The sequence below is a fragment of the Stylophora pistillata genome, chromosome 11, assembly GCF_964205215.1.
Source record: "Stylophora pistillata chromosome 11, jaStyPist1.2, whole genome shotgun sequence".
Classification (NCBI taxonomy): Eukaryota; Metazoa; Cnidaria; class Anthozoa; order Scleractinia; family Pocilloporidae; genus Stylophora; species Stylophora pistillata.
In genome coordinates this window covers 7123436-7136398 of record NC_142529.1, presented here as the reverse complement: position 1 = coordinate 7136398, position 12963 = coordinate 7123436, and the positions used below count along the sequence as shown (strand labels likewise).

Below are 12963 nucleotides of genomic sequence, written 5' to 3'. Positions count from 1 at the left end.
GACACAACTTATGGTTTTTTTTTTCTTTTTTTTTTTAAGCAAATTGAACCTCTAGGCTTGCTGAAGGAAAGCAAAAACATTAGTTATCATGGAGACAAACAAATGAATTATGAAAATTTGTGCCCATCATCTTGATCAAAACAAAAACAGAACAAAAGAATGAGAAAAGAAATTACCTACCTTAATATTACTGCACATGCAGCTAAAAATTCTATACCATTGCAGTTATTGTAACAGTGAGGTTGCACAATCAGATTTAAAAATTCTGCCATCATGCTTGTATAACAAAGATTGAATTTTTAAGGCCTAGAGCTTCTCAGCTATTATAAGTTTTAAAATTCTTGCAGACTGTATACACGGAAGGCAAATATGGCTTCCAATTTGAGTTGCCATTGTTCTGGACTCACTAGCCTCTCACAGATGTGATAATCCTTTTGTGTTTCCTTTGAAGAGGAGGCTAGTGAGTCCAGAACAATGGCAACTCAAACTGGACGCCATATTTGCATTCGCTGTAGAGGATATAAAATCTCAAAGAAAGTCGAGTTTGTAACATTGAATTTGCTATGCAAGCGAATCCTTTCAAAAATTATCGAAGAATACCAGTATATAATTTATTTTGTTCATACTGAGATTAACACTGAGAAGAACATGTACTATCATTCATGTCTCTGATAGGATGAATGATGTATTTTCACAATCATTTACTTCCAATCTTTGAAATGTGCCAGTCAGTAAGGAAAAACTCAGTATATTATATGAAATTAAAACATTACACCTAAGGAGAATGACTGAAAAATTTTTTATTCCCTCACTGCAATATATAAAAAACCTCACTTGTTCATTGCGCTTACTCATTAATTTTTTTTATGTATCTCAACTCATGAATTAAAAGTGTTCATGCATACTTCTCATTAAATAGTTTCGCTCCATATCTATACACATATGTATATAATAGTCTGTGTTGGTTATGTAAAATTTTCATGTCTGCACATATACCTGGCTTTTGCTCCACTCCAAACACCTCTGTTCTCATACACACCCTACCCCAGTGAGTTTGAGGTAGAAATTGCAGATATCTTGTTAACACTCCATAAACAACATGCTTCACAATTGAGTTTTTGTCATCGTTTCCCATGAAGAACTAAGATTTTAAAATATATATATATATATCATTAAAATAACATTTATTGTAGGTTTCAATACAATTAATTAGTGACCACAGTGGGTTAAGGGAAAACAAGATTGTTACAAAAGGCAGCTTAAGTTAATAGAACAAAAAATACTAATTTGTAGGCACAGTGTTCATGTATATTGTTATTATATTATTCTTTAATTGTCATTATATGAAAATAGATGTAAAATAAGTTGTATTTTTGTACTCAAATTATTATGACTCAGAAAACCCTGTACCTTAACTTGTCCACCTTCCTCGTAGTCTGTCCAGGTTGTCCCATCTGTGGATAATTGTAGTTTGTAAGTCTTCACCCATTGATCTGCTTGAGAATTCCCTTGTGTAGACACAGCACATATGATATGAAGTGTCTGTAGATCAATCTGTAGATATGGGTTAGTGTCAGTTGTTTCTGCACACCATGATGATCCTGATGTGTGGTTCAGTCGACCATTCTTAGCTGGTGTGCTGGCACTTTGTACAGAAGAAGCAGTTATGTTACCATCTGAAATTCTGTTATTTCCCAAACCAAGATCCAAATCGATACAAGCCCCTATAACAATACATTCATTAACAAAAATTAAAAGATAAAGCGCAAAACATCATTAAAGATTAAATCTAATTTCCCATGCAAGTTAAATGAACCACAGGCGGCCCAAGCTCTGTTTGAGAACCACACAAGGAACACAATTTGCATATCGATTTATAAGGATTTGTATGGGATTTTCTACAAGATATCCATAGAGATAGGTAAAGGTGAAAATATTAAATAAAAATGACTTACCTTATTCCATACGTGTGTTGCTTGCTCCTGGTGTCGTTATTTTACCGATTTCACTTGATTTAATCGGTTTTTTTTTTATTCCTGGTCTTCTCTTTAAGAAGAGTAAAACCAGGATTAAAAAAAACCGATTAAATCAGGTGAAATCGGTAAAATAACAACACCAGGAGCAAGCAACACACGTATGGAATAAGGCAAGTCATTTTTATTTAATATTTTCACTTTTAACTATCTCTTTGGCTATCTTGTAGAAAATCCCATACAAATCCTTATAAATCGATATGCAAATTGTGTTCCTTGTGTGGTGCTCTGAGAGAGCTTGGGCTACCTGTGAATGAACACCCATGGATAAACTTTTCTTTAAATTTTTGATCGCAAGAAAATCTATTCGGTACCTAGCTTCCTTGTTGCTGTCAATTAATATACGTATGTTTAAGACGCATAGGTTCTGAATCTTCTAATCTGTGCTTTTTACAGTCCCCAGAGGTCAAGGACATTTGCCTTCAGCATTGACAAACACAACAACAACAATATCATACGACATTCCTCCCATCGGTTCCATTTCTTCAGTATGCGGCATTCAGCCCGAAAAAGTATTTAGTTATTCGCCTGGATACCTGGGCATATCACCATCGTTTAAATCATGAAAAACAAACCGAATAACTCGTTTTAAAATGAGATTACTCTATGTTGAATGTGGAATGCTCAGCAACCACCACACGAAACATGGGTTTTGGTGGGAAAACAATGTCGCTTACAAATCACGTGATCAATAAGAGTTGTTATTCGTATGATTTGGCAGGAAATTTTGTTTTCAAAGGCTAACAAAAGTACAAGTGGGAAGAGCGAGTACAGTTTGCAACCTTACGATATCATTTCTCACGTATGGTCTTTGGAACTGTTCCAATGTTGTTGTTTTTTTTTATTATTATTATTTTACCGATCGTTAATGAACCCTAAAGAGCAGCTTTACATAATAAAGTTATCGATTACATCATCAGTTGGACTAACAAATAGGAGATTGTGCCCTCAAATATTATTTTACCCTCAAACTGAAACCAGTGTACTGTCATACCATTTTCAATTATGAAATTTCACATTACAACGCAAATATTGATTATATTTTAAGGACATCGTTTTTGATATTTGTTTGACACTTACGACAAAGTATCACGTTCACCCCGCGAAACAATCATAACAAGTCTGATTACCAAAACTCTTGGTCTGGTATCAAAGTTAGTTTCAAATCATGCCTTGATACGGGATTTTTATATGAGGTGCTTACTAATTTCAGTTTCTCGGCGTTGAAACAAAGTTTATGAGTTAAGAGTAATTAAATGTTTAGAAACACGTTCTGATTGTTTATTTATAGTATTGACAAGTGCGGTGTCTCATAAATACACATCGAATATTTTTACACCTACTTATTCAGCGAGCTAAGTACATGCTTTTTTTAATTTTACTGTATTTTCTTTTGATGATGGTGTTATGTTTGAGTAAAATGATGAATATCTCTTCAGTCGAACGCTTGGTCATTCAGTTGTCCAGTTTGAACGTGTTTGGCTGCTCATTTGCTAAAAAACAATACCATGCTAAAAGTCACGACATACCAAAAGACACACTCTGTCTACTTTCAGTTTAATTTGTTCTTGAAGTTCACTTCCCTTTTGATTTGGCTTGTGCTGGTTTACTGATGGTTTACCTTCATTGTACCTTTAGCTCATTGCCTTCAGCGATGAACTTACTTATACGCCAAAATCGAAACTTGATAGGGTTTATTTTGAAATCAGTGCCAAATTTGCATAATGGTACAAACTTCTGAAGTTCAAGAAATTAGACTGCTCGTCAATTCAAGGAAAGGTTCGATACGGTGCGAAAACTGTTCGAAGTGAAAGTAATCGAAATTGTCGAAATTCTGTATTATCGCTTTTGAAGATGCCTTTCTTTGAGTTATACCCGAGTAGCTTGGAGACCGTCATACTTTTATCGACAACGAAGTGAGCTTGTTCAGTTTTCCGACAAAGGAGTGTTTCAAGTTACCGTTTCATAACTATCGTGAAATCAAAGTAGACAAGATTACGGTAATACAAAAACTGAAAAAAAAAAAAGCGATGGGGCGCTGCGACCTTAACAGGAAGTAACTCATGCTGTTTGAAAAATTGCAAACATGATTCTCCGAAACTCATTTTGTAAATTTCAAAAGACTTGTCAGATGTTTCAGCTTCAAAGAAAATGTGTAAATCAACTTAGATTTCGCGGTCGGACTCGACAGTTAGTTAATTGAAGGAAGAGAAATGAAATTTGGCTACTCCATCTCTTCGGAATCGCTGCCAAAAACAATTTGTGGATTCGTTGAGAACTTAACGCGCATGCTAAGATATCAAGTGATAAAGAGAACTCACCGGAACCTATTGGAATAAGAAATGCGAAAAGAGCCACTCGGAAGAACAGCTCGGAGTCAAATTCCAACATTTCGCCGCTGTTGTTACTTCATTACTCATTGGGAAACTGAAATATTGCTAGCCGACACTGGTGCTTCGGTTCGATAACATTTTGCATCTATTATCTCCTTTGAAAGGGCATCTGTCAAAATACAATTGAACTCATTTTGGTAGCCAATGTAAATTCTCGACGTTTCATCAGTGTGCTGATCACGAAAGACGACGATTTGACTAACCCGGTTTCGATACCGATATTGCAAAGAGAAGATGTACAGGCATTAAACAACGGAAGCAATGATAAACCATAACATAATTTCTGTGTAGAAAGAAAACAAATGACCTGAGAAATTTGTATAACAATCGCTGATTTTTCTCACTGTTGTAACTCAGAATGTTGGGTCAGGAAGTCAAAATGATTTCCATGTTTTTTAATTGTTTCTTAGTGCGAACGCATTTGGTTATAACATAACCTTGTCAATCATCATTTGCCTGCTAAAACTATTAAAAATGATGAATAATAAATAATATAATAATTTTTTCATAACATTTTTGACAGGCAAACTTATGGATCAATGGTCAAATGTCCTACGTGGAACTTTTTTTCTTTTTTTTTCACCCGTGTGTCTTGATAAAGTAAGGTCACAGATTACGTAGGATTAAAACCTCTGCGATGGCCAATTTGAGTCTACGTTTTTGTCGAGGGTAGAGAGTCGAAGGATTCATGTCGAGGGCGAGGGTACAATGTGGAGGGTACCAGGGTCGAGGGTACCTTTTCCCCCATTTTTTTTAATTAATAAAGAAAAATTAAACTAAGAAAAATAATTAAAAATAATCAAAGAAAAAAAACATTTTTTTTAAGGATACGGATTGCACACGTAGACATCAGATCTTTTTAGTATGTGGACATCGCCCCAAAAAATAGCGATTGGGGTAGGGGTGAGATAGTGAATAGCCTGTGGACATCTCAGTTCGTTTTTAAAAACTTGGTTAGTTTTCAAAGAATTAAATTAACAACCCACAGAAAGCTCATATTCGATCATAAATCTGGTAAGATCTCCCGTGTTATTACTGTAACATCACGAAGCGAAGAAATGTGTCAAAAAAAGCGAAGAAAAAGCTCGATGTCATCACAAATGGTTTCACAACATGGGGTGTAATCCAGTTGTCAAGGAAACTCTCCTGACAAGTCCAAGCTCCAGACAATAAAATTTCCCGGGCAGAATCGGTCACATTTACTAAATTCTACGTTTTGCCTAGGGATACTATCGGCAAGCAACAGTAGCCATCATAGGCTTTTACGTAAGACTGGCAGCAGCCCGGGCAAATTGGAAAACAAACCTTGATTAACTCCTTTGTTTGCGAAACATAAAAATACTACAAGTACAGCACTGTTTTAGCTCGATTCGAGAATATGACGTATAAAAAAATCTGATGTCCACGTGCAATCTGTATCTTAAAACCTGCTTTTTTTTTTAATTATTAATTTAAAAAGATGGAAAAAAAAAGGTACCCTTGACCCTCTACATTGTACCCTCGCCCTCGACATGAAACCTTCGACAGGATAGACTTGGCCAATTTTCATTATCAACTCAGGTGATAAAACTAAATTACCTTGTAATGCCCCCCCCCCCCCTTCTCACTGACGCAACAACACAGTCCTTATAGAAACATACCACCTTCATTTCTGTCGATGCTAGGAGTTGATCGGTCTGAATATCACTTACATTGCCCACCTTTCTTCTTCTTTTCCTTTTTTCTTTTTTCTTGCCTGCAGATCCCATATAAAACCATTAGTTCTCATTCAATTCTCCATCGCAAATTTTTGAAAAACTCACTCCTTCGCAATAACAACCCTAAAATGTCAGTATTCCTAAAAAAATTCAGATAAAAAACACAGATTAACGGAAAAAAATACGAAGCTGTAAGGGTTAACTGGTATCGCCAGTGTTCCGGCATGTTACGTTACTCTCGCAAAAGTAGTTGTTAGAAACTGCAGCTGCAACACCGCATGTGGTTCTGGAAGCCGAAACTCTTTAGTAAGGAAGTTAGCCTGCAGAAGAGGTGTTTTTTTATCCACGCAAGTGGCGACGCGGATCGCTCTTTATTTCACTCGCCTGAAATCACAACAAATGATCCTTGTTCTGCTGGAAATTACAGCTTGATCCGCTCGAAGGAGAGACAGCTCAGAATCACTTGTGGGGGGGGGGGGGTGGGGAACTATTCGATTAATCCCTTATGCTTCTTCTGGCTCAGAATAATACGGAAAGATGGGCACTTTTAGATCAAATTAATAAGAAATAGATTCAATCTTGAGGGTTTTTTCTGAAGTTACAAAAGGGTAAATAAAAAAAAGGTGGGACCGCCTACTTGATAGAATTTTAAATGTTGCTCGGAGAAGATAAGCGTCATTTGCTGACGTCAAAGACCTTCTCTTTTTAATTAAACAAATCAGGTGATTAATCAGCCGAGTCAGTGACGTCACGTTGCTTGCACAAGACTGATATTGTATCGATATCTCTTCGCAACTGCTGTGAAGGTGTTTATAAGAAACAAGATCTTGAGTGATATCTTAACCACACGATAGGGTTTTGTATCAAAATGAAGTTTTGCTTTCTGTAAAGTCGATTTAATGTTACTGATATTTCTATTTTTGCTTACACTTTCCAGAGGCCAAATAAGCCATCCAGTTGAAACATAAATCAGAAAATCCACAGATTTTCCTTCGAGCCTCGTTTAGTTAAAATAGATGCTGAAATGAACCGCGGCAAGACAAAGTAATTATTTTTTTGAGGGTGTGACGCTTTATTCAATACAGCTAGTTTTATAGGGGTAATCGTTCCCTTTTCAAAGCAACATGGTTAAATGTGACTTCCAGTCGTTTCAAAAGTTTTTCACTGCGCATTTTACGGCAGGGAATTTCACTTATATTAAGTAATTATTAGTAATTATGAGTGCAAACGGTAATTCAGTTGTTATGCGTTACTTCTACAATTTTTCATGCGTTACTTCTACAATTTGTCATGCGTTACTTCTACAGTTTGTCACGCGTTACTTCTACAATTTGTAGGCTTCCGTGACCCGTAAAAATGTGGGCGAAAATTATCAGCGACAGAAAAAGGGGTAACTACAGTCAGTCTCTTACGAAAATTCTTTTGCGAAACGTTCTGGTGATGGTCAAAGCACGTCTTCAATAACAAACCGTCTGCAGGGCTTAGAAGTAACCATCGAAACGAGAAGTTTAACTTCGGAGCCATCAAGCGGCAAGTGGAAACTAAAACAGTCAACTGAGGAAATTCTCGTAAATTCCGCCGTCTTTCTTTCCCGAATTTCCTCTCTCAAGTCCCATATCGTAATAATCGGGAGTTACGTTAGTGGCGGGCAATGCTTGGTACTCTGGAGGTTCACGTGACTTCCCTTCCGAAGGCCTGGGGTGGAGTTCCATATAAACACTAGGCTCTGACACTTGATGACCGCCAGATCGGACAGGGATTTCACTGTATACCGTGGTTGTTCTTTCTTGAGATTCAGTCCGTTTCAACCGCCATATAAGTGCACCAATCACAATGAGCAAGACGAAAACAACGCAAGAAAGAGCGATGACACCAACGCGAAGGACTTGGCATTCACCTGATAGATAATGAGGAGAGATTTACACTGGATATGCAAATCCCTGTCTGCATTTGAATTGGAGAAAATAATGAAGGAATCAAATGTATATCATGAGATTCTATCCGAAATCCTGCCTCAATGTGGATTTATTGGCGCTGTTTAATTAGTAATTTACTGCAGTTTTTAGAAAGACTGTGTCTTTCTCATCTTCAGTATCAACTTATTCTTTTATAGAACACAATACACGGACTAAGAAGTTTTAGTAAATTACTCCAGAAAGCGGCTTATTCCCTTTCTACTCTCGAGGAGTCTACACAATACTCACTGACATTTCCTTTTATGGTTTCTTCAGTATTTTTATGTGACTCTGCAGATTGAAAGAATATAACAGATTGGCCTCAAACTCCATGGAAGAGCAAACTAAAACATAAAACCTGCTATTAACCCAGACTATGGCCCTTTTCATCCTAGAGCTGGAAGCATCAAGGCGCTTTTGTCAATGTGACCAGTCAAACTGTAATCATCCAAGGGAAAATAAAATAACAGAAACACTACCAAAAAGGATGTTATTCCAATAATTATAACAAGAATTACAAAGTGAGCAAATGTAAATGCAGACTGGAATTCTGTAGCAGACACAAAAACATAGGTGGTAGGTTAGTTTGCTTTTAATAACCTCTATTGTCCGGGGTTTTAAAACCCAACTGATGAGGCCAAAGTAGAGAAAAAAAAGGCCACTTTGGCAGGCACGAGATTTTGAAAGGACGGCGAACTTCAACGAGGAACTGCCATCTCTTATGGTTTCATTCTGTTCCATCACATTCGCCCGAAATGAAGAGCGTACACCCACCATAAGAACTGACTTTGTCAATAAGAAGTTTCTCTTAGTAGTCACAGAGCTTTCATGACAGTTTAACAGCCCACTAAACTGAAAAGAAATTACACTCAAGTCTCAGCTGAGTGCTATAATCTATACCTGGTGTGACAGCTATAAAGGCGACTTTACTGGCACCTCCTTCCAAAATTTGCTAGGAAGTGAATCACATATCGTCAAAATGTGAAAAACACATCTAGCAATTCATCGATTTAATGAAAAGGGATTTAGTCCCAATAGCAAGTATGAGTGTACATAAAAACATGATTTGGTCCAAATGTCATTTTTCATAAGTTGTATATTACGTTTAGATTATCGACTCTAAATTAAAGAGGAATTAAACAATACCAAAATTTGCTTACACCGTTGTGTCGAGTTATGGCTCTTTGGTAGGCAATGTAGTTTTCTCCTCGCCTCAGCTCTTTGTTTGTAAAAGTTCCATACGATTTCCCATCACCAACAGCAAATTTCCAAGATTTATCACGCACAGACCCATTTTCGATTTCCGCAGCGATGTAAAAAGGATAAAAGTTCAACTCTTTGTCGTTGGAATCTTTCAGCTTCACATCAAAATCCCTGGGAAGCTCTTGAACACAATCAGTGACTTTAAGAATGATTATTTGATAAGCACTGAAATATTGAAAACGAAGAAAAAATTCTAGTCAATATCATCGCGGTCATCGTCGTATCGAAAAGTGGTGGCTGTTAAATGACTCTGGTACATAAGAACTTTTGCGTAAGAGTTCTTAAAAGACAGTTAAGTGTTTGTGTACATTGTAGCAGCCAATTGTGTGGTCTGATCGTCTTCATGAGAGTATTCCTGAACAGAGACGTTGTTAGCAGAGACCGACGCTTTGTTAACGTGAGTGGAAGTCAACTCAATACAGTCAACTAGGGGGGTGTTACCCAGTTTGGTGTTGCAACCTAAGTTGGAAAGACCTTAGGCGTTGCATGAATGCATACATAAATACCTACCTACATACATACCTACATACCATACCTACATACATACCTGCATACATACCTGAATTCATACCTGCATACATACCTGCATACATACCTGCATACATACCTGCATACATACATGCATACATACATGCATACATATATGCATACATACATACATGCATACATACATGCCTGCATACATGCCTGCATGCATGCCTGCATGCATGCATACATGCCTGTATACATGCCTGCATACATGCCTGCATACATGCCTGCATACATGCCTGCATACATGCCTGCATACATGCATGCATACAAACCTGCATACATACATACATATATACATGTATACATGCCTGCATACATGCCTGCATACATGCCTGCATACATGCCTGCATACATGCCTGCATACATGCCTGCATACATGCATGCATACATGCATGCATACATACATACATTTTATTGTACACATCCCCGTCTGGGGCTTTTCAGTGCACAATTACATAATTTACATACTTGGTACTATACATACATATCTTTCTCAGATAATGGACTATGTATGCAAGATTGACATCATAACATGTACAACGGACGTAAGAAGTGTGGCTTTCTCAGGTGAGAGTATCATCAACTGTTTATGCTTTTGGTTAATCTGTTACACAGAGTATAAAACCATTACCTTATTGGACCATTCCTTTGCTCAGCAGGCCACAGATCAATTTCAGCCGTGAAATCAGAGATTTCTACATTAGTCATTTTCAATGCAACTGGTGCCACTGGAGCTAAGAAGATTAAACAATTAGCATAATTTTCCAAAGAGAAACTAGTTTTCCTTTGAAAGAGAAAGCTATGCCTATTAAGCTCCAAAAAAATATGACAAATGCATTTGAACGATCGTTTATATCATGAAATAGTCCAAACAGAATGATAAATGTGTTCTTTTTTCTTAAATTGAATTTTACAAGATAGCTAATTGAATACGTTGCTCGTTTCTCAAAAATAAGGGATAATTTCACAAGAGCAAATTCTCAAAGACAAAATGCGCCCTCTTCACAAGAGTGTGAACATGCAGTGGAGAAAACCACTTCACCAACAAGATTTTTTCTGTTGAATCTTAATTCTAAGATCCTATAAAACCATTTCAATCTTTGAAAGAATTAGAATTTGAGTTTCTATCGTAAATTATCAATATCTTATTCCTTTGAGCCAATGACACTTGACTTTCTTTCCAAAACTGTTGAGAAGTAGTCTTTGGACATAAAACTAATACCGGCAATCTTACCTACATTAGCCCTGTAGACATCACATGACTTTTGATGTTTCCCGGCTAACTTATTCGTATTAATGCCATTATTCGCCCTTAATAATCTTCCATGATTCATGTATCCTGCAAACGCTGCATAATAAATCATTTTCACAGCTATCTCTTGTTTACTAGCCTGTATGTCCTTACCCTCCAGTCTTGTTTCTTCATCTATATATGTAGTGGGTCCTTGAGTTCCACATTCAGAGATTGCATAAACCTGAAACCTGTATCTAGTTCCTGGTACCAGATTCTCCACAGTACACACTGTTGTCACTTTTACATTAACCATGCCTTCGTCTGTAAAACTTTTGTTGTAAAACTTAGTCCCAGTGTACTCCACCTTAGCAATCAAACAAAACTGGTTTGAAAGTCTTTAAAAAACACGTAACGTGGCAAGTATTATTTCCACAAATTATGCACGAAACTAAAAAGACCAACTTACAAAAAGTATTTCACAATCAAGGGGGACTGGGTTTGGGTCAGGGGTCAAAGGCCATTACGCTTGATCCCCTCTGAGGGTTTTTACAAGTCATTAACTCCCTAGCCATGTGCTCATCATTCGCCTCGATTACTCGGAGTGAGAAGCTGTTTTTTGACTCCCTCCTCCTACCCCTGATCCGCCCACTTTCTCTTGTTGTATATTTAGTGTTGGTGCGTTTTTCTTGGCCCGCACCTTTAATGGGCAAACACCTTAACGGAATTCATTCTTGTTCTGTTTGTTTCAATAAAAGCGGCTATAGACTTATTGTCCATAGCCATATTGCTCCAACTTAAGTTTGTTATTTTTTGGTGCCCAGTAAACAGAGCTCAGACAAGAGCAGCATTTGTAGATTTGTTTTGGGCAGAGAGAGAAAGGCATAAAAAGAGAAAAACAAAATAGTACAAAGATTGCAAAGTTTTCATTAAAGCCGAGATATCTTCATATGTGCACATTAAAGAAAATAACCTAAGTTTTTTTCTTGTTTTTACGGTTTGTATTATCCTTGTTTCATGTTTATTGTATTCTGTCTAGATTCGTTTTTAAGCCTTTTTTTTTTGTAATAAAATGCGATTTAACTTACTCTGTATTTGACCGATTTCCCCACACCAAGCTGAGGTCCTTCCCATACTAGTGTTATCTCTGTGGTGTGATGGTTTCTAGCTCTTACCTCATTGGGTGCTTCTGGTCCTTTGACAATAAAGCAAATGAGACAATGACGTTTGTTAGGATGAATGCAAGATGAAGACCACTCGTAACACAAATGTCCCTGTGAGAAGTATCACATCTATCACCTAAGGTAAAAAATTATGCTGATTGCTTGATCCCAGTTCCTTTCAATTTTTTTACAGTTTGTTCTTCTAGTATTAAATGTCATACTAGAAGTTGGTCGCAAAAGTTTGTTGGAAATTTGTTGCTAAGGTAAAAAGTTATCGCTAGGTAAGTAAAATAAAGTAAAGTAACGTTACAAATAAAGAGCGAGTCTATGCATTATTGTTTGGAGAAACACTTACCAAGCTTAAGGGTAACTCATTGCAATGTTTTGTGAGAAGTTTAATGGTTTACTTAAATAAAAAAATGGCTACCAAGATGGCCTTCGCCTTAGGTGATCTCATACGACTAGCGACTAAATAACGCGTAGCTAATACCCCACTGCATCTTAAAGAGCTCATCACAAGTTATCCAAATGGATTTGACGCTACAAGGAAGGGAAGTGGATTCCATCAACTCATTGATGTGACCAGGTTTGCCAGTTGGGGTATGGCACTGTGCGAGCTGTCTACGGGCGAGATCTTTTGTTCTCTTTCTAACATCCATGTTATAAATATTGAATACTCACACTCACTCAGAATTAC

At 37.0% G+C, this 12963-nt stretch overlaps 2 protein-coding genes across 6 annotated transcripts in view; both read right to left on the bottom strand.

Moving 5' to 3' along the window:
• Nucleotides 1-4485, bottom strand: part of LOC111335307 (receptor-type tyrosine-protein phosphatase F) — a 32953-nt gene extending 28468 nt beyond the window's left edge. For both annotated transcript variants that reach the window (XR_015992890.1, XM_088737389.1), the window contains exons 1-3: nt 4355-4485; nt 1411-1724; nt 997-1141 (exon numbers count right to left, since the gene is read on the bottom strand). Coding sequence is in view for 1 of the 2 variants with exons in the window: in XM_088737389.1 (XP_088593515.1) it covers nt 997-1141; nt 1411-1724; nt 4355-4424 (529 nt within the window). In the remaining variant the exon portion in view is untranslated. The remainder of the gene's footprint in view (nt 1-996; nt 1142-1410; nt 1725-4354) is intronic.
• Nucleotides 1-12963, bottom strand: part of LOC111344820 (uncharacterized) — a 101474-nt gene that overhangs the window by 55087 nt on the left and 33424 nt on the right. Inside the window, exons 18-24 of one of the 4 annotated variants that reach the window (XM_088737373.1) lie at nt 12192-12298; nt 11278-11470; nt 10504-10606; nt 9239-9506; nt 8979-9030; nt 8328-8369; nt 6911-8020 (exon numbers count right to left, since the gene is read on the bottom strand). In XM_088737373.1, the coding sequence (XP_088593499.1) occupies nt 7674-8020; nt 8328-8369; nt 8979-9030; nt 9239-9506; nt 10504-10606; nt 11278-11470; nt 12192-12298 (1112 nt within the window). In that variant the 3' untranslated portion in view covers nt 6911-7673. Of the gene's footprint in view, nt 1-6910; nt 8068-8327; nt 8370-8978; nt 9031-9238; nt 9507-10503; nt 10607-11277; nt 11471-12191; nt 12299-12963 lie in introns of those variants that run through there. The other 3 variants (XM_088737375.1, XM_088737376.1, XM_088737374.1) reach the window with 3 other exon arrangements.